General features: G+C 42.3%; 1 protein-coding gene across 4 annotated transcripts; it reads right to left on the bottom strand.

Moving 5' to 3' along the window:
- Positions 1-3,033: 3,033 nt before the first annotated feature.
- ERGIC2 (ERGIC and golgi 2) lies at positions 3,034-26,067 on the bottom strand. 4 transcript variants are annotated; one of them, XM_048945739.1, is made up of 15 exons: positions 23,673-23,828; positions 22,507-22,622; positions 22,061-22,206; positions 19,222-19,330; positions 17,394-17,440; positions 16,065-16,135; positions 14,511-14,551; positions 13,309-13,410; positions 12,260-12,355; positions 10,787-10,842; positions 9,726-9,824; positions 8,419-8,516; positions 6,040-6,202; positions 5,088-5,167; positions 3,034-4,486 (listed from the first exon to the last, which is right to left on the bottom strand). In XM_048945739.1, exons 3-15 carry the CDS (start codon positions 22,164-22,166, stop codon positions 4,421-4,423), a joined length of 1,134 nt encoding a protein of 377 aa, XP_048801696.1. In that variant the 5' UTR covers positions 22,167-22,206; positions 22,507-22,622; positions 23,673-23,828; the 3' UTR covers positions 3,034-4,420. The 4 variants fall into 4 exon arrangements, with proteins under 4 accessions (XP_048801696.1, XP_048801688.1, XP_048801704.1 ...); XM_048945731.1 differs by lacking the exons at positions 22,507-22,622; positions 23,673-23,828 and adding an exon at positions 25,956-26,067; XM_048945747.1 differs by lacking the exon at positions 22,507-22,622 and having other exon boundaries at positions 23,786-23,879.
- Between the last annotated feature and the right edge of the window lie 229 nt (positions 26,068-26,296).

Raw genomic sequence — 26,296 nt, 5'->3', positions numbered from 1 at the left:
TCTATGGAGGGTGATGTGCTAGCTTTACTTCCCTGAAGTGACACCAAAAATTCCAGTACAGTGCTATTGAGGATTACAAAAATAGAAATTTCCCTGAGGGTTTAAGGCAGGAGCAGGAATTGCAGTGGAAATACTGACAAGAGGCTGGAAGTCCTGCCACGTGCCTCAGCTCCAACCCTGTGGAGCTTGGGCAGCCTCTGTGCCATCAGTCCCAACAGAGACATCAGGAAAGGGTGAGAGGTGATGCTCCGTTCCAGATCTCTGCACAAAAATGAAACCCAACTGAGTCCCAGTTTTGCAAGTAACCAATGCTCACGCAGCTCCAAGGTTTGACTGCAGGCATCAGACAGCAACAGACTGTGCACAGCACCATTACTTGAAGCATCACCTGTTACCTACTGGGTGTGCACGCAGGCAACAGGAGAAGTCTTCATGGCTCCTGATGCACCCTGTTAGTGAGCCGACCACCACCTGGGTTTCGTCCATGCGTGGTGATAGGATCCATAAGCAAGGGTCAAAAGGACAGCTGGGGGGGAAAGTTACTTTGTGTACAGGGACTGTGTGGTGGAATCGGAATGCAAAGAGCTCCAAGGAGGAGGCATAAGATTAAAACATAACCCTCTGGGGAGCTTAACAACCAGTAACGAATTCTAACATCAGCTGCTTGGTGTAAAACAACTGCAAATTGCAAGCTCAAAAATACCGAGCAAAGTAGGAAGCCAGCATCACCTGTGCATCAGTGTGACCACTGCAATTACATTATTGCTGCTTCAAAGAGTGCTGGCACTATGTTGTACAGGACACGGTGCCATATCCTCACACAGAACTACACAAACAAGGCAAAAGCTGACTCCCCGACCTCGCCTCTGTCTGTACAGTTAATCACAGCTGAACACACACCCACCTCTGACAGTTCCTAAGCAACTGTGCTGGCTACATGGAGCTCGGCTCCACACAGCAGCTCCTGAAGGGCTGGCAAGGATCTCCACAGGGCAGCAGTGAGTGGGGCAGTGCTCCCAGCCCTGGGCACAGCCAAACCCAACACAACAGCTCCAACCAACACAACTGCAAGCTGCCTCCCGGGCAGTGCAAGGGCTGGCACAGCAGCCAGGGTGCGTGGGGCCCTACACAGAGCCCAGCACCTCGCTAGCTTCTTTCTGCAGCACTCAGCACAACAGTACCTCTGTCACACCTGGCTTTCTCCTGCCCACTGATGCACCTTGCCATTGCACCTCCTGCTGAACCACAACGAAGGCAAGCCCCCATTGAGCTCCTGTGGGCAACAGGTCTGGCTGCATCCTCACCTTTTTCCTTCTCTGCTTAGAGATCTTTTGCAAAATGTATCAAGTAGCACAGAGGTGTGACATCCCGATTCAGAGATTTTAGAGCGATTTTTCAGTGCACTGCAATTCTGGCTCTCAGGTGATGAGTCTGGAGGGTACTCCATCCTGCTAAAACACACACAGCAGCAGCTTACTGTGTCACTTTGTGCCCTCAAACAACAGGGTTACATGAGACCTGTCTGCTTACAATGCCTCCTCACCCCCTCTTGTGTAACTATGTGTGGAAAAATAAGGCCTTAATTTCACTTACGACTTTTTGGCAGCACCCACTTCTCCCAGGCCTGTAGTAAGTAATGCATCCTGCATGAAGGGACAGGGTTTACCACCTGCACCAGGCTGGCAGCTCCCTGCTGTCCTCCCCCCACCCAGCTCAAAGGGATGCTGGGACAACCAATTCCTGGGGGCAGCTTGGTGCACCTGGGGGGGGCACCCCACATCCAAACACAACGCTCAGCCACTCAGAGCTCAGATGAGTGCTCCCAATGGCACAGCCCACAACCCCAGGACACAACTACAGCAGCAGGACAAATCCCAAACCATTCCAACTGGAAGCAGGGCCAGAAACACAGCAGAGAGGGACTAGGCAGCTAAGTAATCTATAATAGACATGCTGTGAACACACCTTACAAAGGTTAAAAGCTTCTTCCTGCATTTTCTTGTCACCATACTAGAACCAAAGATAAAGACACAATTTTGATCATCTTTCCTGACCCAGAAAACAACCATTTTCCATCCACTGCCTCTTTCTGGGCATACACATCACAACAACATTGGGATTTATTTCCCCTGGGGAGCCCATTCTTTTCATTTTTTTTTGTACTATGCTCTTCACTTTTTGCCCACGCTGCAGATAAACCAAACCAACCATTTCAATAAACTACTGTTTTCTCTGGAACAGCCTTGCACATTCTGGCTTACCCAAATTACAGCACGTGGCACACAGCTAAGCAGCACCAGCTGTAACAACCAAACCTCTGTAGGGAGGAGGCAAACAGCACCACAAACACAGAAGTTCAGATGATTCAGTCTGCAAAGCAGAGCCTCAGATCTGGAGTTCAACCCTAAATTCTCCTCCACTGCCACACAAGCTTTGTTCTAGACAGAAATACAGATATATCATACAAGGATTTAAGATATAACAAGCCATTTGGCTCTTTTATGTAACAGTAGAAAATAACATTAAGTTCTGGTACAGAAAGCCAACTGAGGAGAAGATCCCCCACCAGTACAGTTTGTACAGCTCAGAAACAGGTGTTGGGGCAGAGCCCAAAGAACCAGTCTGAGAGGGAGGGAAGAAACCTCAGAGGGAAATGCCAAAGGGAAATGGGAACCCAGAACTTACAGCTTCTAATCTCCATTCTCACTGAGGGCAAGAGTTTGCTTTTCAAGCTGCTGAGCTTTAATCAGTGTTCAAAACAAACAAAACCCATAAACTCCCAAAAACAGAAAAGCACCAAAAAAGCAGCCGTTACCTCACAGACCTGGCTTCCCTGAACTTCGTCTTTCTCAACAGTCAAACTGAGCAAAGGCCCTTCCTTGTTTCCCACACTTTATTTGGTACTTCATGCAGTTTCTCAGTTTAGGAAGCTCTTGGCTCTGCATAGAAGATCAGCTAAATTATTTGCACTGCGTTCATCACCAGGATCCAAGCTTCTGGTAAATCACATTAACAGAAGTCAGCAAAACCTGACAATGTCACAAAGCCTTTTATTTTCCTTTGTCCCTGGCAATGCCAAGGTCAGCATAATCTCATAATATGCTATTAGATCAGTTTTGCTGAGAAGGAATCACACTAATGTTACTTTTTATCCTGGGGAAAATAACTGTTTAAGCACAGGTGTATGCCCATAGTTCAGCTGTAAGAGGAGGGTCTTCAGTTTCTCAAAGCACCACCAGCTGCATTAATAACACTCACTCTCAATAGCATATTAACAATATAAACTGATATTGCTTTTTGTTTATTTTACAAAAACCTTCATGAACAGTAAGGATGGACTCTGCATATCCCTTCTCCCCATTTGTTTGCAGCAAAATGATTCCGATTCCCTGAAGCCACCTCCTGCCTGGAGATCAAACCAACCCCACTCCATCTGGACTAGCAGGCTTCCCCACCAGTTCCATGTTCCTGTGATGTGTAACTGAACCAAAGCAAGGCAGTCCCTGGCTCTTTTGCCCTCCATACTCTGGATTTACATACCATGGCTTGCATGCTAGCAGCAACGGTACAAGGAAAGTTGCATTAAAGCAACTTCTTAACTAAGAAAGGAGCATATAGAGAGTTACCTCATCTTTTCTAAAGGAGTCAAAACTACGCTCAGATACCTCATTTAAAAGGCTTCTGATTCCAATTCAAAAACAGTGCCAGGCACACTGGAACCCATTTTCAGAGGCCTTGGCCACTTTCACAACAAACACCAGAAGTGCTCGCTAAGCAGCTGTATGAAGACAGAGGAACTGTCCTGCTCTGCATTGTGTTTCTTCCTCTAAGGAATGTGAGACTACAGACAGGCAGAGGCTATGACCAACAGTATGGCTTGGGCTCCATCTTACTCCAGAGCTGCCTTCAGGATTTTCTAGATTTGCTCCCCGCTTGTATCTCAGCCCCCCCCCACCCTCAGCCATTAAAAAAGAACAAGAAAACACAAACTCAGTCTGCAAACCTAAGAGAAAACTCCAGCTTTACTACTGTCCCTCTTTGCTTGCTGCCCAGCCCTCCACACATCCCAGTTGTTCTCTCACTGCAGCCGCCAGCCTCCCAGGCACAGAACTGAGATCACTAAGCACACCCTCCAGTGGCTGATGACAGTCAAAACCATTCAGCTTGACCACAAATACTGTTGTGGCAGGAACGCTCCTTTAAACTGCAGAAGATGGTCCACGGCACCGGTCTCACAACCTCCCATGACTCCATATGCACTTAAAAAGACAAAGAGTTACATAAATTGCCATTTGTTTTTGTAGAAGCTTCACTTTCCACTGCCCATCAGCATGGTCTCTGCATATTGCACAATGTTCTCATTATTATAAAAAATGTCTTCTGTATCAGGCAGGAAGAAAGAGAACTCTGCCAGGAGGTGCTAATGCGTGCTGTTGTCCGTAGTTAGAGGTAAGTGGTTGCTTGTGTGGCCATCGGGAAGTGGGTCCTGGTCAAACAAAAACAGCTATTAATGGCTTGTCCAGGAACATTATCTCCCCCTTGCCCCAAACACACATTTCTTCATTCTCAAGTAATTTCAGTATGACTTTCACCTGGCCTCCAAAAATTGAATAAACTTCATCATTCAAATCTATTCACCTTCCCTCCTCTTCTTCCACTCAGGTAACTTTACCAGCTAGCAAACTTCAACAAAATGTCAAGAGAAAGACAGAAGTCATAAAGGCTACCTAGAGACTAAGCTGAAAAAATAAGAGTGAAGTAAAATCAAGTAGTTGCTAGAGGAACATTACTATTGATGCCTTGCAAAGGGAAACGTAAAGACTGCTCAGCTCTTGGAAAGATCAAGAGACCTGGTTTAATTAAATCAGCTCCTTAGAAAACACCCTGCTTCCTTATCTGTTCAGTTTTCCAATTCTAAAAGTTACAGAACCTTTCCTAAGATGTGCATCAATGGGAGGCTTACTGGGAGCACCTTAAGCTCCCCTGGTTCCAAGGCCCAAAGCTGTCCTACTTTGTCACAACTCCGAATTCTTATCGCCCACCTTCATGTAGCTGCAACACCTATCAAAGCAAGCAGTTTTTCTTACCATTGTAGATCTGTAGGAGCCCAGTCTGAAACGGCAAAAAATAACTTCTGCTACAAATCTTCCAAAGCCATGTAAAATTCCTGCCATGACAAATACGATTTAAATTGTCACCAGTAGTAAAACCAAAGTATTTATGGAAATACGACAACAAAATTCTACACAATGATTAAACACGACACGTTGCAATAAAGCAGTATGTAAAATGCTAAGAAATCAACAGGAAAAAGAAAGCATCAAGGAGGGAAAGAGAACTGTAATTTTCTGAAATGCATCAATAAAAACAAGAGCAAGGCTACCCAAACAAATGTAATTCCCTCTGCTTTAAGGGTTCTACTCTTTGAAATAGAACCACCTACTCTGAAAGACAGCTCTTAGCTTAAGGCCCCTTCAAATCAGTCAAGAGAACAAGTAACTTTTAAGCAAGATATCCTATTATGCCTCGACTAACAAAGTTAATTGTATCTTTTTGACTTCATTATTACTCAAGGCCAGGCTGGATGTGGCTCTGGGCAGCCTGCTGTAGTAGTTGGCAACCCTTACACAGCAGGGTCTTTGAGTTCCTTTTCAACCCAGGCCATCCTATGATTCTATGATTCCTTGAAGACCAAACCCTGCAGTACACTGACAAGTTACATGAGGAATATCTTGCCAATGACTTCAGATGGAAATGTTATCTCAGCTTTCAGCACTGATTTATCACTGGATCCCAACTACAGAAAATACAAAGAATAACGGAAGGAAACAGCAGGTACTCTCCAGACACAGCACTGGGACACTAAAAATGAGTGTACTGTACTGCAAATTTCAGCACAAAGAAATGCACTCTTAACCCTAAGCCTGCTGGAAGATCAGGTCTCACTGTAATTTAGCCACACAGTGACCTAAAAAACCAACCAAACAAAACACACCCCACAAACTAATAGGACATAAGAGGGAAAGCACTGATAGTTACCTGTAGTTGAAAAAATTCCCCCAATAATGCCACAGAGCCGTACTAAGAACTGCCAAAAAGGCATGTGTTCCTCTGTCACTGTCACCATAAGGGAACTGATATCATATTTCATGAATATTCCTGACACTCCATGACTGCCAGCTGCATGGTTAATTACTCTTTCCTGAGAGATAAAGAGAAAGGCACATTAGCTGCATCTTATCAGTCAGAAGGAAAATAACAGAGGTGACGACAAAACTCCTCCATCTAAGAGCTTAAGAGTCACTGTGGTGGTGAATCCCAGTAGAGTATTGGTGTGCTCCAACACAGTGCCCCAACTCCTATGTCCTGCACTGCTTCCTTGGAGCTACATTTACACATCCCAGAGGATTTAATCCCTGGTTCTTAAAAAGCACCAGAGAAGATCCCAAACTACAACATACCATCACAGAAATTTGGGAGCTTAAGTTAAATTAGGCCAATGCCATTTGATTTCTTTTTTTGCCCATTGTGAATTTATATGCCAAAATCCATTACTTCCAAAAAAAATATTAAAGATCAGGTTCTTAAGTCAAGTTTCAGGGATCTGAAAACCCAAATCTAGGCCTCTTCATAATGTTTGTTTGAAGTGACCTGACTGAAAATAATCACAGACAAAAATAAATAAAAATAATAACCACCTTGCCATGACTACTCTAAGTGGATCACACACCTTAGTTCTAATGTGTTCACTGAAACCCTTCCATCCCCATTTTTACAATTTTTTCTTATTTGCTCAGATTCTTAAGCAAAAAAAAAAAAAAAAAAACAAAAACAAACAAAAAAAAAAAAACACAAATGAAAGAGGAGAGAGCATTTACCATCAATCTGCTGTTAAGGAAGTGCCGATAAATGCACTGCCAGCAAGTCTGGCTGAAAATAAACAAGAGCAGCAGAAAAGAACCTAACTGATGGCAGACAAGCTCAGCCATGTCTCGGCCAGAAAAAGATGACAGACAAGCAAAACTGAACTGAACAGCAATACATCACAGCTCCTTTTCACCTACATTTAGCATAGTCTGTGCTCAAAAAATACGCAAAGCCACAGTACAAAATCCAAGCAGACTGCTGCTTGACAAGCTGCCTTTTTTGTACTCGATGTTGATGTACGTTGTACCGCTGCTTTTGCTACCAAAACCAGGTTAAAGGATGACAAAATAATTTACTGATTATTGATACAAGTTCACAGAAATTTTACAGCAGTTAAAAACAGGGCATAAAATGTTTTCTGTATATCAAGAGCATGACAACATTCAGTGTTAGAAGACGGTTGACCAGGCACAATAACAAGGAGAAGACAACTGAAGGTACTTCAACTAAACCTTGCCACACACTAAGGCTCAAATTTTTGTTTACTTGCTCCCCATCCTCCAATTATTTCCCTAAGCCTTAATGGTCTTCTGAGGTCAAGAGGTGAAAAAAAAAAAAAAAAATCAAGTTAAACAGAACACTCAGAATTCTACCATCAAAAAAACAGTATTTCTTTTCTTCAGACCATTTTGGTCTGCTTCTAGCTTCTACTGCTGCAGATTTAATTGCTGCTTGCTAAAAGCTGCTGAAAATAACTAAGCTTGTATCAGATGCCTTGGCTATCAGTGAAGTTCTAGTATTAAACCTCTCTAACACATAAACATAGTATCTCACAATTCAACAACAGCACAGAGGACTTTGCCTATGCCTTGCAAAGCGTATTTATTCACCACTGGCGACTGAACCTTACTGCACCCCTGTTTTAGCCACAGCTGGCCAACTGTCTTTCTCTGGGTCTTCGTGTTCTTATACAATAAAGACATTAATTTGCTCAATGAATAACTGCCAGGAGCCTTTCCCAGCTTATCTGCTAGGGTTATTTGGTTTCCAAAGGCAAACACAACAGAGCTACCTATTGAGAGGGAGCAAGGTATGTAAAGCCACTTCACCTCTATTCACAAGCTCTTCCCCTACTCAGACAGCACTGCACCATCCCTACAAAATAGAACTACTAAAATAAAAGTAATCTCTGAACTTCCTATCAACCCAAGGCTTTGTCCTCAGCTTCCATTTTTAATTAAGCTTTTCAAAGAGTATTTTCTTCTTGACTTGAGAATAAAGGATCAAAACTGAGTTCAGTGTGAAAACGAGGCGCACAGCTGGCACACGTAAGGCCTTTTTTCTCACCAACAGCAGCCTTTTAAATTGGTGTCTCGTGATTTGCCCCTGGTACCACACTGCAATACTGATGTTCTTTGTGGATTCAGCATTAAACTAGCTCTTAGTAGAGGAGTTTTCAAAAAAAACACAGTACAACTAAGCCTCAGTTCTCACATTTAAGGCCAACTGCTGCTAGATTTTCCCCCACATGGTTCTCTTATTTCCACTTACCCTTTCTGTCACTGAAAATTGATGAGTTTCTGCTGAAATTTTGTATGTATGGAGTTTGGTTGGCACAACTGTGATAAAATACTGGAACATCTGGTTGTCTAAAAGAAAACAAATGTCAGTGTTGAATTAAGTACAGACTAAAAGACCATTTGAGACACAGTCACAAAGAACTCAAACTGCAATTATTAAAACAGTTAACCAACTAAGCCGTTTACACTCAAGATATCCTTCAAGGTGTCCCAGCACTGCCAAGCCTACTTCAGCACCACCTGTGTGAACAAAGTTAGTTTCCATGGGGAAGGCCAACAGCAAATTTGTACTCAAATTCATGAAAACACTCATTAAAAAAGGGCCACTTGCATTTTCCAGGGCAGCAGAATGAGCAAGTTTTACAGTCACTTCTTACACAACACATACTGCAATAGGCATCATCTATCTTGACAGTGGTTCAAGTAGGTTTTAGATACTTAGTTGTCTATGTAAAAACAAGAGCCCTTCTAAAGTGGTTATGGTTTCTCTCTCGATTACACAGTCTTCTAGAGAATTCTTCTAAAGCAATCAGTAGACTTCAACATTTATGACTTCTGTCTTCATTCAAATCCCTAAGAAAACAAACATTGCAAAGCTGAAGCAATCTACTTCAATTGCACAAAACTGGCTGAAAGAGCCAATGGAGCACACTGAGAGACAACACCAGCTTTAGAAGGTTGTAGCAATCACCTGCATGTGGGAATGGAAGTCAGAGGATACAAATTAGGCATCACTGTAAAGCAGGTTCCTATCTTCCTTTATTTATACCTGGGAAAACAGTGAGATACAAACCCTTCTTGTAGCTGCCTTGCAACATGTATCACAGAAGTGACAAATCAAACACAGGAAGAGAATTTAATACTCGTGTTTGTTTTGCTGCTGGTAGGTTTGGGTCTTCTGGTTTGTTCTTTACTTCCTCTTCAGAGGAGGGTTCTATGACCTTCCTGACTACAGCACAGCTGCAAAATTCTTCACAGCTTGTTCAGGCAGACACTAACTTCAACAACTTCTGGACAAAACTCTAAATGAGCTTCAGCAGAACAGTGAAGTCCATCAATACTGACATTGAAAAGAAACCGACCATTTAAAATGCCACATCAGCAACTCAACAGCGCCGTGTTCACTGCCAAAGTTAATAAGGCATACTGGTTCTAAGTCAGAGCACTCATGAAACATGATAATGTTTTATATGTAATTTATATGCAATTATTGAATAATATAAATATTAAAGCAAGAGGCTTTTTTTTTTTTTCTTTAAAAAAAAAAAAACAACTTACGATCTGATGCTATTTTTTCTGTTCCATCCAAGGGATTGATAATTCCTGGAATAAGCTCTCCAAATGACAGATGATCTATTCTATGTGAGAAGTTATAAGCTGAAAAACAATAAGAGGAATGAAACAACATTTTAAAACTATGAAATTTCTGTGCCTTTCCCAGAGAAAAAGACTCCCCTATTTCTCACAGTACAGAACACTTTAATTACAATACTTACCACACCAGAGTGCATGCCAGTGGATTTGTGCAGGTGACTGCATCAATAAATCCACACGCATATTTCAAACAACTCAAATTCAAAATATTTAAAAAGAAGTTTAATTGCTGCAGAAAAGAAATTCTAACACAAATTATATTTGTAATCAACCTAGGAGCTGAAGAGTTAAAGTTTAGTGATGGAAATTACTTGTTAGCCAAATACTGAAATTCTACAATAGTACTGTAGTAGTATTAAAAAGACTAAAATTTCATGAATTAATCATACAGAGGAAGCACCAGACAACTATCAAGTGACTAACTGCTTGATTTTGCTAAGATATGTAACTTTTACAGTATTCGTCTGTGCTCATGGCCAGACATTTGGGGGTTCGGCTATTTAAACAGTGAGTCCATTTTTCACAGTAAGTCACCCTTGCCTCTCATTAAGTACCACAGCAACAGACATTTAGTATGTAGATTCATAAACCAAAAGCAAACCTTCTAGAGACAGATGTTAAAAGTTCTTAACCTCTTGAAAAGCAGATTTTACAAGCAATTGGTACTTTGGACCGAAATACAGCAACTTCACATGCTATCTGTGTTACAACATATCTGACATTTCTGTTATGTTATCATACTATAGAAGGAGCCTAAGATAACACTAATAATGTTGAACCAACTGGGGGGACGGGGGAAGGCTATATTACTACTGAGTAATAATATTTCAAAGAATCTTATTCATGTCCTTCTGCAGTGCCACTGCCCAGCTGGACACCACTACAACAGCATACATCAACAGTCAGAAGAGTTTGTTCTGAAAGAAATGATGCTCATTCATATGGAGATAACAGAAAGCACTTACACTCATGGCTTACAAGGGCTGCCAAGTGAGCATGGCCTCGAGGGTGTGGTATAGCCCTAAAGAAAGCAAAATACGTTTTATGGAAAACTTGTTTAACGAACCCATGCAGAAAGACACGGTTTCCCAAACTGGACTATGTAGGCAAATTATCTCTCCCGCTCCAGTTCAGTAACACCAGAGAGAGAGCACTCATTTATTTATATGTTAGAACTACAACCAATAACCAGGTAACCACCCTAATAGTGAGGAATGAAGACCAGTTAACAAAGCTCCCAAGGGAAGGAAAAAAAAAAAAAAATAGAGATACAGATGCAGCAGTGAGCAAAAGGAAGCAAGGGAAAGCAAACTTCAGGCAGGAAGGATAGATACGACAGACCATATGAAATACCAAAACAATTGGTTCTGTAAAGGGCCTAAGAACTTTGACATCTATGACAGAGGTGGTTCAAGACCAGTCAGAAGAGACACTTGGAGAAATATCCACACAAAGACATCAGCTGGAATTCCATGCAGATAAATTAGAATACAGACTGAATGCTAAGACCTCTGCTGAGAGAGGCAGCAGAAAGAGAGGACAGCCAAACCAGAGAGCAGAGAAAAACTTATCATAAATTTTCCTGAGATGTACCTAAGCTATTACCATTACAGAAACATATCAGAAAGTCTCTCCTCAAATCAAGAGGAATGGGAATTTTGCTTCCTCACTACGCTTCTGTACCTACACTCTCTTGGGACTGAAAAGACACACATCTACATGCTAGTCATGTTTGTTAACTGTGCAGTAATAGAAGGAAGTTGGGACAGGCCCAAAGGATGGAGGCAGCTACAATCAGTCCATTCCATATCTTATGTCTACAGACATCCTTCAGGACACTGGGTCTGTTCAGCTTTGAGAAAAGAAGACTGAGAGGGGACCTGATCCAGGTCTATAAGTATCTAAGGTGGGGGGGGCAGAATGGCGAGGATGGACTCTTTTCAGTGGTGAGTGGAGACAGGACAAGGGGAAACGGCTGGAAACTGCAGCATAGGAAGTTCCGCACAAATGTGCGCAAGAACTTCTTTACAGTGAGGTGACGGAGCACTGGAACAGGCTGCCCAGGGAGGTGGTGGAGTCTCCTTCTCTGGAGATGTTCAAGACCTGCCTGGATGCCTACCTGTGCGACCTGCTGTAGGGAATCTGCTTTGGCAGGGGGGTTGGACTCGATGATCTCTGGAGGTCCATCCCAACCCCTATGATTCTGTGATTCTGTGACACTGGCATTAAACCCTACACCTCATGCAAGAGGAAAGAGCTTACTGTAACAGCTCAGACAGGACACCAAATGGAAAAAGCATGTGTATGGGACAAATGAAAAACAAGGTCATTAAATTAAAAGTTAAAAGCATACAGACATATATACGTGCACATACTATATACAATGTAGAAGTCATTTTTTAAAGATCTTTTATTTTCAGGAATTGAACAGAACATACTTGCCCACAGTTATGTGAAAATTCCCTGCCACTTTATTGACATACAGATGACCGTGAATTCTGCATGCATCTGGAGACTCTAATGAATTATCTTCCCTGTTTAAACAAAAACAACAAAAGAGGTATTTGAGGATATTCACTGTTTAGTAAAACCAACATAGTATACTTAGATTTCTTTTCCCTGGAACAAAGGCATAGCATTATCGCCTACCACTTCATCATATTCTTCTGGAATCACAAGAGGGATGGTAGGAAGGAGGGAAATGAACACAGATCAGCCTGCAGAAACCAGTAAGCTTTTGTTTATACTTGTATTCAGAGATCTGGTCTACAAAACTAACTTGCAACTCCTGAACAACTGAACAGAAAACACAGTGAGACCTTACAAATACCTCACTGCCCTTTGGATTCCATTGTCCCCAATTCCATTACTAAACAAGAATGTTTGTTCAGAGATTTTTGTTATTGCATTGTACAGAACAAAATGCATGTCACATAACACTGCAGCAAAAATAGCTTTCCCCATTTATTTTTTATAAAGCTTTTCTCTTCCCATACTTGCTGAGATGTCCACAACTCAGAGCATATCTCCAAACCTGCTTCTCAGAGGGAGAGGAGGAAGCTTCTTAAACACACTTTATAGGGTTTGTAGACATAAATAGGGTCTCAAACACTGCACTAGCAAATGTTGTGGAGACAGAAGGACTTAATGAAACTGAAGATATCAACTAAATGGAAAATAGGATTTCTGAGCATTTCTCAGCCTTGCCTCAGAAAGATAAGATGCATTTAGTCCTCAATCAGATTAAAATACATCATGTACATAGAGCGTTTTTGGTGTTTGCTTTGTTTTATTTAAGGTCTGTTTATATTTTACAGAGAAAGAAATTTCAGCTTATGTGCAGAATGCATTTTTTCCCTTAAAAATTCTGCAGCCTTTAGACTCAGGCAGGCCAAGCTTTCTGTGTAAGTGAAACAAAAAAAATATGAAGTCCACTTAAATTGAGAGGGGAGTGAGAAGAGGAAGGAATAACCCAACTCTTTCTTACCGTGGTGGCAGTGCTGTAGAAGCACTTTTAAAAGCACTTTTGAATATCACATCTTGAAGAGAGTGTTCTTCCTGCAGCCTGCTCTGAATGAGCTGCAGCATCCTGAAGATTACACAAATGTGAAAGTATCCAACATTAAATCAGAAAATAAGTTCACAGTTAACCATCAGCTTCAGGTGCAGTTTATAAATAGGAGAGTCAGCAAGATCTCATGTAAATATCAAAATGTTGCATTAAAATTTGACAATAATAGTTCATACACACACAAAAAAAGTAAATATAGCTTAAAGGTCCTGGTGTTAACAGTAGTATGTTTTCACAATACCAAAGCTCAGACTCCCTAATAAGTCGAGTTTCTGTTACAGGGCTATCAGCATAATCATCACACATAATCAAGCTATTCCAGTTTCAATAAAAACAGTGTATCAACTAAGGCATATGAAAGATCCAAACTCATCTGCTTTTGCCTGAATGTGGCCATTCATTACTGTAGCTCAGCGCTGACATTTGGATGTCAAGCTATCTCTCAACTCATAATTAAAACTTGTGCTATCAAGTATTTGTTTTCTAAGGTAAGGTGAGTGAAACATTTATGTTTCTTGGCTTGCAACGGCACAGCCCAATCCCACAGATCAGTCCAAACCCAGTGTAGGAATTCTATCAGTCAGCTATTGGAGCAGCCTTCAGGCCTCACAAAAAGCACACGTGCACTGTATGCTAAGTCTTGTGTAAAGCAGTAAAATTAAACACTTCCTCCATTCCTTCTCCAGGTATCTCAATGATCTTTTGGAGCAGTACAGCTCAATTAGTTGTACTTCAATCAGTAGAAGCTGAGCCACTATGGCAAATAATTCTTAGTTCTTCTCAAGAAAGCAAGAAAATAGTTCCATACAAAGAAAAATAATCTCACATTACTACACACAAAAATAAACCAAACCCCAAGAATGCTTCTACAAGTTTATTACAAACACATGAAACAACAGCACCTCATTGAGAAACAGCATGCCAATTCTTGTCATAGGCAGACATCCCAATTGATGACAGAAATGAAATAAATTCACTTCTTTTTACAGGCTTATCACTCCTAAATTACAAGCAGGAGCTGTGAGACCCAAAATACAGCTCTGTTACCCAACTCAGATATACCTTGAGGTCACTTCCGATACATATAACACAAACAAGCATCTCAGTACTTCAGTTACCTTTGCCATTCCTTTTGTTGTGGGCTGAGATCAAATACTACCTGAAACAAAAAAAAAAAACCCACATCCAATAAAACACACAGGAAGCACTGAAGTCCCATCCCTGAAACCCAGAAGAGAACTGGAGGGATGTGAAGTTGTGGGAGACTAGAAGTAAGGCCACATGTGGTACCACTGGAGTCTAGAAAAGGATTTTCTCTTTAAATAATATATTTACTGTTCAAGCACAGAAATTTCTGTTCCTTTCCCTGAAAAAAATACTCTTTTGTTTTAACTTATAACTTCAATATCTCTTCCTCCTCTGGTAACCTAAGTTAGCTGACCCTGCCCTTCTAGCCTTTGACTAATAAAGGCCAGAAGCAATATGCAGCAATTTATTTCAAAGTGATAGAATTGACATGTGTTTTGATGCAAACAGCAACAAATTGGGCAAAGCAGCAGTCTTTGGAAGACAATATCTGTTTCTAGGGTGATCCCCCACTGGGGATGCCTTTAAGACGAGCCACCAAACTTGCTCAACTTCAGTCAGCACAAGATTAATATCTGTGTGCTGAAATCAATTGTATGTATCAGTTAACACTGATGTGCTCAACACATTTAATTCAATTGTAGTAAATGTTCCACCCTACCAGAGCTATGGCCAAGAGATCAGCTACAGGGAACTGCTTCTCTTAAACATAATCACTGGGGCCATTGCTAGCATGCAGCAGCAACAGCAGTGTAGAGATAAATGTCCAGATAAAGAGGATATATGGTATGAGAAGAAAAAAACCAAGCTTCTTTCCAAATACCACCTCCCCTCAGCTAGCCCCAGTCATTCACACACACACACACACACACACACACACCAAGCAGCAATTTGAGAAAGAATTTTCTTCCTTACAGGACAAAACTTACATGCAGAATACACCATGTCATAACTGCAGCAGGAAGTTACGTCCTCTGATATATTTTCATTAAATGATAAATTACTTTCATATAGTAGAATTATTTCAAAGCTTATTGTATTATGCAAGCAAAAGCACTTTAAGAGCACAGATTCGTGAATTTTCAGTGCTTTCAGTTTGCAATATAGAAATTAAATGGACAAATTTAATTTAAACTTGTCATCTCATACTATGAGGTGGTGGTTTTCCATTTTTATCAGTCACAGGATTCTTCTAGTGAAAAAGCAGTCACATCAACTCTTTTTTATGTTTGTTTCCCTTCCACATCAAATACTTTCAGCATTCACCTGAGGAACTGAGGAATATAAAAATAACTAGCTGTAGCAATCAGCTGGTTAAAAAGCACTGACCTGGGAATCTGCTATGATCAAACCCGCTGTATTTGCAGAGAATGAGTATGCAGAAATCACAGTGCACAGCCTATTACCGTAGCAGATTCCTGCAGTGAGCACTGCAGATCACCCTCAAAGATCACACAATACTTGGAGACATTCTGTGCAGCCCAACTATGGCAAATAAAATCCAAGCCAGCAAACCAACCCAGCAGTGCTTCACACTGAGTAAAGAACTATTTCGTTTCTAAGTAAAAAGGTTTGACTAAACTTACTGGTTCATAGATGAGGCCATCTGCAGAGGCAACCATTGTTTCTGCTAAATCCAGAACATCAGCCCCCACATCTGTTTTGAACAGGGAGACAAATATTGAGGCACACAGGTGATCAGAAACAAAAAAAACCTAGAGGTGTTCAAGTTGAGATTGAGTTTTCACAGGACAGTGGTCACCTTCAGCATAAGTAACGGGAGAAATTGGGGTAAGAACAAACAAACAACATAAACCAACAACCCAACACTGTATTTCTTGCTAAGAAAGTGCAAACAAAAAGAGAACCAAAGCTGTCAAGTAGCTTAATACCAGGGAAGTGGTGGGGGTGGGACACCACGGAATCCTACTTTTCAACCTATCAAACCTCTATGTATCATGAAGCAATGATGTTCAGTGACCAAAGGCACACTGTGCTATTTTCTCACTGATGTAACACTTTCAGAAATGCTGGATCTCACACACACACACACAGGCTTTCTAGGACTGCTTATATATAAGTCAGTATTAGTTTGTTTAACAGGCACTGAATTCATACCAATGCAAGTTGAAGACAAAGTTTTGTTCATTTCCCACATTTCAAAAATAAAATTAAACTTTAAAAAAATCAGAACTTTCAAACTTTTGGCGCTAACTGGAAAATAATTTTTAAGAGATTAAAATAAATTTTTAGAGTAAGGAATTAATGAATTAATACTTGTGAGGCAGTACAAGATCCCAATATTGTTGAACAATAGACAGACCAGGTCAATATCTGCAAAGGTCACTACCAAGTTCCTGCTGCTGAATTGTGGCTCACAGTGAGTTTTTATTCTAGCTAGCCAAAGACTGGTGCAGCCAGTCATCTTCCTTCCAACCATGCCAATGTTCTGCAAGATGTGAACGACTTGGCATAGATCACAGGATCATAGAATGGCCTGGGTTGAACAGAACCATAATGATCATCCAGTTTCAACCCCCTGCTATGTGCAGGGTCACCAACCAGCAGACCAGGCTGCCCAGAGCCACATCCAGCCTGGCCTTGAATGCCTCCAGGCATGGGGCATCCACAGCCTCCTTGGGCAACCTGTTCCAGTGCATCACCACCTTCCATGTGAAAAACTTCCTCCTAATATCCAACCTAAGCCTCTCTTCTCACAGTTTAAAACCATTCCCCCTTGTCCTATGATGCTTTATCTTATACCAATTCTTCCAGTGAGTTACACCAGTACACTACACGTCATCAAGATCAAAAGTAGTCAGCTAAATACTTTGAATAACATTCTGTCATACTGAGAGCAAACACACACAACGAGGGGTCCTTAAAGTGCTGAGTTTTCACCACTGGATACTTACACTGACACCTCATGGCAACTGTAATGTCAATATTGATTCTAAGTTTACTGCAGAGAAAGAAAAGACAAAAAGGAAATTTACAGTGAATAAAAATACCAAGAGAAATATTAATGGAATTCTTGGGTTCCTTGCAAAAATAGTCAGCTGACAGAATTCACACCAATAAATATAAGCTGTTTGAAATATGAATGAACCAAGACAGTTTTGACTATTAAAGCACTGATGACCACTAATTATTTAAGATATAAAAGCATCAGATCTCTCTGTTAGGAGCTTCAATACTGCGACTACGAGATTTTCCTGAAATATCATCAGTCTAAAAGACTGCCAGGCTTCTAAGAAGAACACACCATTTTCAGTATGTGACACATTTTTAATTCATAACCAGTGCAATGAGTTACATAATTTAGCAGATCCAATCATGTAAGAGCTGCAAATCCAACAGTGAGCAAATACTTGGCCATCTTCCTGCTGTTTTGTCCTCAAGACAGGCCACTGATTTTCCTCAGGACACTGAGGATCAGGCTGAGGAATTGCTAAAGTCAGTTCCCAGAAAAAACCGTCATCTAAAAAGGAATGCTGGTTTTGCTAGCACTACTTCAGGGTAAAATAGCTCTTTTCATAACAGGACTCCCATGTTTTAACAGCAAAACGCCTTGCACATTTATGCCTTTATCTTGAATTTTGTTAGAATGAAAGCAGGCAAGCAGAACACAAAATAGACACCAAGAGGCACCAAGTTTGATTCACTGGCATTAACCAGTAATGAGGGCATTCTCTATTGGTTTTCACAACAGCTTAAAAAAAGTTTTAATTTGTGATGATTAAGTGCCCTCATTACAGTCACGTGGTTCTGTCACCTCCAGGGATCTCCTTCTGAGAAGGGCAGCAGATAGGAGAAACAGCAATTACAGACATACAAGTTTAGAGCAGTTTAAATTGTTGCAGGACCACAGGCCCAGCGATTAGCCCAGCCTAAGGGGGCAGCCTGCAGCAGGAAGTCCTGTGACAGCCTCTTAAGCACCAGGCTATACTTGTCTTCTATGACAGTTTCAGTGGGGAAAGAACCTCTTTTAGAAACCCCTCACATCTGTTTGAACGAAAATGAAACTCTCCCTTACATTTCTCGCATTCGCTATTTTTTTCCTTACAGAACCCTTTCATATTTCTGAAGCACAAGACACCAAATTAATATACGTATATTTAGCTTGTTACCACAGCAACTAAGTCAAACAGCTTTTAAAGTTATTTAAATTCTAAACCTGTGATATTTAGAGGTGCTCAGTATATGAAATCTCCTTTAACTTCACACACAATCAAGTGTGTGTGGCATCACCTAAGGAGGAAAGGTATGAAGCTGATGGCAAATGAATATTCAGTGATCTCGGGGACCACACCAGGAGCCAAGAGCAGAAGTAACCTCTTGATAACCCTTAAGCTTCACCTCCAACGCAATGAAATATATTGACAATTAATATATTAACTGTAAATCAGCATCATGCAAACGCGGAGGGCTGGCACAGCTCAGGAAGAGTTACATATCACAACACCTTCTGAACTGTTAGCAAATAGATCCTCGTAGGCCTATAGCACCAGCACACCTACATTATTTTGACTCCTTCACTGAACTAATCATAGTTTTTCTTCTCCACATATTCCAGGAGAAAAAAAAAAAAACTTCTGTTGGTTGATCTGTTGAGTCCCCTTAGTGTTTTACTTATATTTCAACCACAAATTGCTTTCAAGTCACAAGCATATCTCACATCTATTCTTTCCTGAAAGGCAGACAACTTAAATTTGAAAAGAAATTAGAAGGAATAAAAATTACCTTGTAAAATCCTTGTCTACTTCGTATTCATACTTCATCCACGTGTCCCGATACACCGTAAATTCCATTATAGTCAGGAAAGCTATTGTTGTAAATGCTATCAGAGAAACTGAAAGATAATGAAAAAAAAATTACCATCATGAGAAATATTCAGGAACAAACAGGACAAAATTCTAACATTCTAGAATCTGAGTATTACCAGTACAATCCTAATATCTTTGACTGATTCATACATCCATAAGCTGCCCTTATGCCCTCCAGTACTTCCTTTTGCATAGGAGAGGAAGAGAAGCCCTATCTTTGCATCAAGAAAGATGAATGGGGATGGTTATGAACTCCCTGGAGGATTCACCAGCAGGTTAAATATTCATGAGCGTATAAACTAAAATGCACTGTCAGAGTCAATCTGGGCAAACAATCCTAACTTCAGGCATGAAGGAAGGAGAAGGTAAACTTCCAAGTCCCTTCAAACTTTCACTTGTCTACAGCTTATGTAACTTTTATATTTCATTTTAGAGCCAAGAAAACACTATGTTGAAACAATACACATTGTATATGCTGTCCAGCAAACAGAAGGTCCCCTCGTACTGCCTGTGGACAGCCACAGTCAGGTCTGCCAACCCCATTACTTTGAACAGTTCCGACTGATGATAAGCAACTCATTCTCCCAACAGCTAATTAAGTGCAGAACTGATATTTTTATGAAAGAAAACTATAGCGTACATTTAATAGCGTATGTGCCCTGCTTATCTCCACTTATCACACCAGCAGTTGTGCAACATTGGGGGAACATAGCCCTACTGCATATAGAAACACGGCCAGTGTGTACAGAAGCACTTGCTATGCACCCTTCTATTAAATTAAGGCTTTTGTTAAGTTGGAAAACCCTCAGTTAAGTGGCATGGTAGTGTTCTGCACAGCTCCTTTATAGGGTATGTTTTCTATCTGCATTCTGAAGAGTATTTCTGTGGCAACTGGGGAAAAACAAGACTGCTTTTCATAAGCTTCAGTTCACTATATTGTGGCCTATGGCCCAGAGATGAGAGCAGGGAAATAAAGTCACGGTGCTATAGAATCAGAAAAAAAATCATTTGTCATTTCACAAACATTTCAGGATCAAGTCTTCACAAGAAGCTGTCCATTTATCATATATATGAAAACCTTGACATCAGCACACGTCACAAAGGCTGGAGCCAAAACATCTGCTTTTTTGTGCAGTTCTGAGCAAAGGAATTGGCAGAATTGAGCAGGAGAAGGAAGTCTCTGAGAATAGATCCTCTTTTCTGAAGGCTCTCCCAGCCAGAGCTGGAATCAAAAATCAACCTGAGAGATTGGTCCTTTTTCCATAATGGGTTTTAAGATACTTAAAGGCTGTGAAGAGAGTTCTGATAGGTTCTGTATCCTCATAATACCAGAAAGTGACCAGGCTGGGCAGCCTAGTCTTGTATTAAATGTACAGGTTGGTGGCCCCACATGTGGCAGGGTGGTTGGAGATTCATGATCCTTGAGGTCCCTTCCAACCCTGGCCATGCTGTGATTCTGTGAATGTGAGCCTGATCTCCAATTCTGAATGAAACAGAGACACTATTTTCTATGCCGCTATAAAATTCAGTAAGACAATCACACTGTCTTTGATAAGGGTGTTGGAATAAATCATATGAACAATGCTGAAGTAACTTCTGGTGCTGAGAAATCTTTAAGGCACCTCTGACCAAAGTGAATTTCTCACATAGCATGGTGCTGCACCAGAAAAGAGGAATTTTTAACTGTCAGTTGTAATTTGCAGAAGAAAAACAAAGAAACAACAGCAACAAAAAAACACGTCACTTGCTTCATCAGGAAATGGGCTTTTTAAAATAATGAGTTATTTCATGACCTCTTAGAGGTTATTTTACATAAAATAACGCTTCAATTATTAACAGAACAATTCAGGAAGCAGCAAGACAGATCTTTGTGATATTTATTTCTACAGCATAAACTGTGTAATGACTTTAAGGGCTTATCTGTAGATTGCAATTGCTTCTTGTACTCTTTGTTCAACTGAACTTCACACATTACACACAAGATTTTTGCTTTCTATTTCAAAATGATAGCAGTTGCCTTCCTATAGTCCAACAGCTGAAGTCATTTCTTTATCAGGCTACCTCAAACCAAATGAGAGGCAACATTTTCTGGTCAGATACAAACGGGAAAGACAGTTCTTACAGCTACAGTCCTCAGAGAGAAGCTCCAGTGATAGTACAAGCACACGCCCTGAAACAAAGTGTTTTATTCCTCAAAAGGCTTCCCTTACTTTTAAAATCAACTGTATCTCCAAGACAAGAAGCGTTAGAAAGTGGTCTTCACTCTGCTGTTCAACTCAGCTGGTTCAGACATCCCTGGACAATTTTTCTTACTTATGAAATCATAGCACTGAATCCAACTTGCATTTCACGCCATACTGACACCGTCTTACCCCAAAACTTTATACAGAATTGAAGGAAACAGCTTAGAGAGACTCCATAAATTAAGAAGTTTTACTATATCCTTGACACAGCGCATTTCCAGTTGTAGTCATTTCAAAGAGCTTACAGTGAACACATACATTCAATTCTCTCATCAGTTTTGCACAAAAAAAATCTTGCTCAAGATGAGCAAAGACCACATCTATCAGGAGAATATAGTATGTGTTTAAATGAAGTAAATTAAGAGATTAAGATACCACTTTTGGCTAGTTTTAAATGAACACAGATGACTGCTTTCCTTCTACTGAAGCTAGAAGCTTCAATAGGAGCCTAAGGGTTCACCAGACTGAGCTGACAGGCAGTCTCCATCATGTGAACATATCAGTAAGGCCTACCTGTTCCCCCGCTTGCTGAGGTCTCCACATAGCTTTCAGGAACCTTCGGGAAGGCATCCAACTCTTTCATCAAATTCAAGGTCTTCTTCCGATTCAGTCGCCTCATCTTCAGCACACTCCTCCACTTCCTCCTTCATATAATCCCTCTGATTTGACAGTAAGTTGTGATTAGAAGACACAACCAATACTGTTCATCCTCAAAACTAGCTGACATTAATAAGGCAATTAAAACCTAAGAAACACATGTAGACAACTGGATACTCACTTTTGCTTCAAGAAAGCCACTGAAACCAGTACATACATCACTGCATACGTTCCAGCCACATCTACAGCATTCAATTACTGACTCATTTCTTTCCCAATGTAACCCTTTTTCATATCGGATACATAGGATTTCAATTAAAAAAACAAACCCCATTCTGAAGTAGGACCTGTAGTAAACTGACCTGACAATGCATGGAAGTCACTGACTTAGCAAAGAGTATCTAACTGGTTGCCTAAATCAGGAAGATTTCAAACTGCTCTCGGCCCCTGCATCGAGGCAACATGGGCACATTATATGCTGAAAGAAAAGAAACGTTCATTTTGCATTTTTACTTTCACAGCTTTAGAATTTTACGATCCTAATAAGATTTTTCTATAAAAAGACCCCCCAAAGCAAATGAAATACCAAAGCATAGATTTAGCCTTCAGAATCCTTTTTGTCGATGCCACAAGCTCCGTTCTGCTTGCAGCCAATGAAATGTAAAGCAGTACGATGCTGAGAGCAACAGCCTGCCCAGGAAACAGTCTTAAACCATTTCCCAACTGTGCAAACACCCTCACAGTCCCGTCCTGCCAACACACGATGTGTTTTAACAAGCTGGCACCACTGCTTTCCTCCAAAGGAAACGCTGCCCTTTGACCAGAATTCTGAAGCTAAGAAAACCATCATCACATCATCATACCCTATTCAAGGCAGCCAAGCGAACCCGTATGGGAGCCATTCCTCATCACTGCCTTGTGGAAAAACGTGTTACTTGCCCCCATCCCAAGAGCGTGCCAAGCCCCAACGAGACCTGCTGACATTTCTGCAGGGCTGTTCCCTGCTCTGCCCCTCCCTGCTGCTACTCTAGCTTCGCTATTGAGAAATAACGAAGGAAGACGCTTTCCTGGAGATGGAAGTGCAAACACCAGGAATCGCCACTGGTGTCTGCCCTCTCCTCACTACACAGATCCGCTTCAGATCTCAGTGCGGACACACGGACCGGGCAGCCTGCCGGGACCAGCAACACAGCGCTGTGCTGGAAGGGGCTCAGAGGGAAGGCGGGCAAAGATCGGTGCTGGAACGGAATTTCTGTTATCCGGCATGGAAAAAAGAAATACAAACATTTGGGAAACGATGCCCTGTCCTCACCGCTCCCTCGTGGCTGTGGCTGAAAGGATCGCCGCAACTCCCACGTGGTTTACTGAAAACTCGGGCAGCTCGGGCGGGCTGCAGGGAGCTGCGGGCACCGCGTCCCACAGCCAGCCCGAGAGCGGCTCCGTCCCGCCCCACGCAGGCCCTAGCACCGCAAACGAAGCTCTCACGCCCCGCCAGCCCTCCGGCCCGCCCTGCGCAGCCCCGCGCTACCTCAGGCGTCTCTCGGCGCTGCCCGGCGCGGCGGGCGAGGCCGCGAGGAGGAGGAGGAGGGAGGAGGAAGAGAAGGGAGCCGCGAAGCGCTGCCCACCGCCCGCCGCGCTCACCATGGCCCCGCTCCGCTCCGCTGCCGGCGGGAGGCGCCCGCCCCGCGCGCATGCTCAGCGCCCTCACGGGCATGCGCGGAGCGGCGCCGCCTGGGCAGCGCCAGCGTGTGGAGCTGAGTGGCGCCGTGCACCTTGGGGGTCCTTTCCAAGCTGGGATATTCTATGATCTCGCTCAGTAACAACACTGCTTAAAGGAAGAGCGTGGTTTATAATATTTATAACATAGAATCACAAGGTTGACCTGCAAGACCATCTAGTCCAACCGTCCTCCCATACCACTGCTACCACAAGCACTAAACCACATCTCGCAGCTCCTCATCCAGGCGCCTCTTGAACACTGCCAGGGACGGCGACTCCACCACCTCCCTGGGCAGCCATTCCAGTGCCTGACCACTCTCTGAGAGAAAAAGTTTTTCCTCATGTCCAACCTAAACTCCTCTGGTGCAACTTGCGGCCATTTGCTCGGGTCCTGTTTGTTGCCTGGGAGAAGAGGCCAAACCCCTCCTCACCACAACCTTCCTTCAGGAAGTTGTAGAGTGCAATGAGGTCTCCCCTGAGCCTCCTCTTCTCCAGACTGAACAATCCCAGCTCCCTCAGCCGCTCCTCATAAGACTTGTGCTCCAGACCCCTCTCCAGTTTCGTTGCTCTTTTTAACAAATTAAAAACCTTTATGTTAAATATTTGTATTGACAGATCAGAAATGAGACTGAAGGATAAAATATTTTTTGATGAGGTAAGCAAATGAACCCAGAAGCACACAGAAAGCAACAAGCTTCACAACATAGAATCATTAAGGTTGGAAAGACCTCTAGGATCATCTAGTCCTGCCTTCAGGCTATTCTCACCAATACTGCCTGCTCACCCACACCCCTCAGTGCCACAGTCAAATGGTTCTTCAACACCTCCCTGGGCAGGCTGTGCCACTGCCTCACCACTCTTTCAAAGAAATTATTCCTAATATCCAACCTGAACCTCTCCTGGTGCAACTTAAGCCTCTTAAGGCAGCTTCACATCTAGTCCTATTGCTGATACCCAGTGAAGAGGCAGACCCCCACCTCAGCGCAGCCTCCTTACAGGCAGTAGTAGAGAGCATGAGTGCAGGTTTGCTCTTCTTCACTGTTTAGAAGGAAATCAGATCCATGACAAAATAATCTCACCTAGCCTGCCAAAGTGCATGCAATCTGAAGGCAACTGAGTTTCTCTTGACAACAACAATGTTCAAGAAGGAAAAGAACTTAAAAATGACAAGGGTGCATGAACAAATCCAAAGAGTATTTCTTTGCTTTTCAGGGGTAGGAGGACTCTGAGCTTTGAAGAAGGAAAAAAGGTACAGCAACGTGCCTCTGTTCTCACTGAATTCTGATCTGTTACGATAACTTTGGAAGCTGTAAATACAAACTGTACAACTGGATCAGAGAGCCAGAGAGAAAAGCTGGAAGAATACAGTTCAAGAGGCAGACGACAGGGCCAAAGCCAAGCTTATCCGTACGCGTGTTCTCCCATCTCAGACAAAACAGCAGGCAGCTTTAGCTGCAGAGCTTTCAGCTCTCATACTGATGTGCTAGAGTATAATTCAGCAGCCAGGGATTTTACTTACTAAGCTCCGCTTTCCCTTGAAATGCCCTCAACGTTGAGGACTGGAAAGAGCATCGGATGGATCTGTTATTAGCCGTGCCTCAGAGATGCTCAACAGATGTTCCCAGCGGCTATGAGATAAAGCAATCCAATCTGCTCATGGGTTTGGCATTACTGCCTAACTGAGATGTCTTTTACAGAGCAGTACAGGTAAAAAACTGCTCACAGCTTTGCATATTACAGTCACATTTGTACCTACGGATATTTATATGGGATTTTATGGGGGAAAAAGCAGTTTTAAGCATTTTTCAGAATTTAAGAAAAATAAAGATAGCATTGTACCAGTGCCATCTAATACACTTAATGCTGTGGATTTACAAACAATCTTGATGTGTGGGAAGAGGGGAAAATGACAAAGAAGGGACAAGTCTCACATCCATACAATTTAGCACACCACAAATGAAGCAGGACAAACAAACAAAAAAAAAAAGCACCACTCCCTGGGATGTCACGCTCTGAAACACATTTAATAGCAAAGGCAGGAGCAGAGAAGCCGGCAGGACAACACAAGAGAGGAGCAAGGTGGAGGATTTACCTCCTCCGGCAGCCAATGTACTGCAACGTGGTAACCCCGAGGTGGCATTGGAGAAGGAGAAAACGCAGGTGCAAGAGGGCGAATATGGAGATAAGGGGGTGGGAGTGGCTAGAAAGGGCGGACGGGGAACAAAGGAGGCCGTAGGGTTGCGCCGGGAAGGGCGGGGAAACAGAGCGCAAAGGCCAGAGATAAGGAGCTGTTCTGAGAACAGCGAGGTGCGGCCGCCGGGTGGCATAGAGCGGCGCTGGCGCGTGGGCGGAGCCTCATCTCGGCCAATCAGAAGGAGTCAGGGTCGCAGGAACCAGCGAGAGGAGGCGGCTAGGAGGGCTGCCTTAGTGCCG

Source organism: Lagopus muta, chromosome 1 (genome assembly GCF_023343835.1).
Source record: "Lagopus muta isolate bLagMut1 chromosome 1, bLagMut1 primary, whole genome shotgun sequence".
Taxonomy (NCBI): Eukaryota; Metazoa; Chordata; class Aves; order Galliformes; family Phasianidae; genus Lagopus; species Lagopus muta.
The sequence above is the reverse complement of the archived record's forward strand: the minus strand, read 5'-3'. Positions and strand labels throughout refer to the sequence as shown.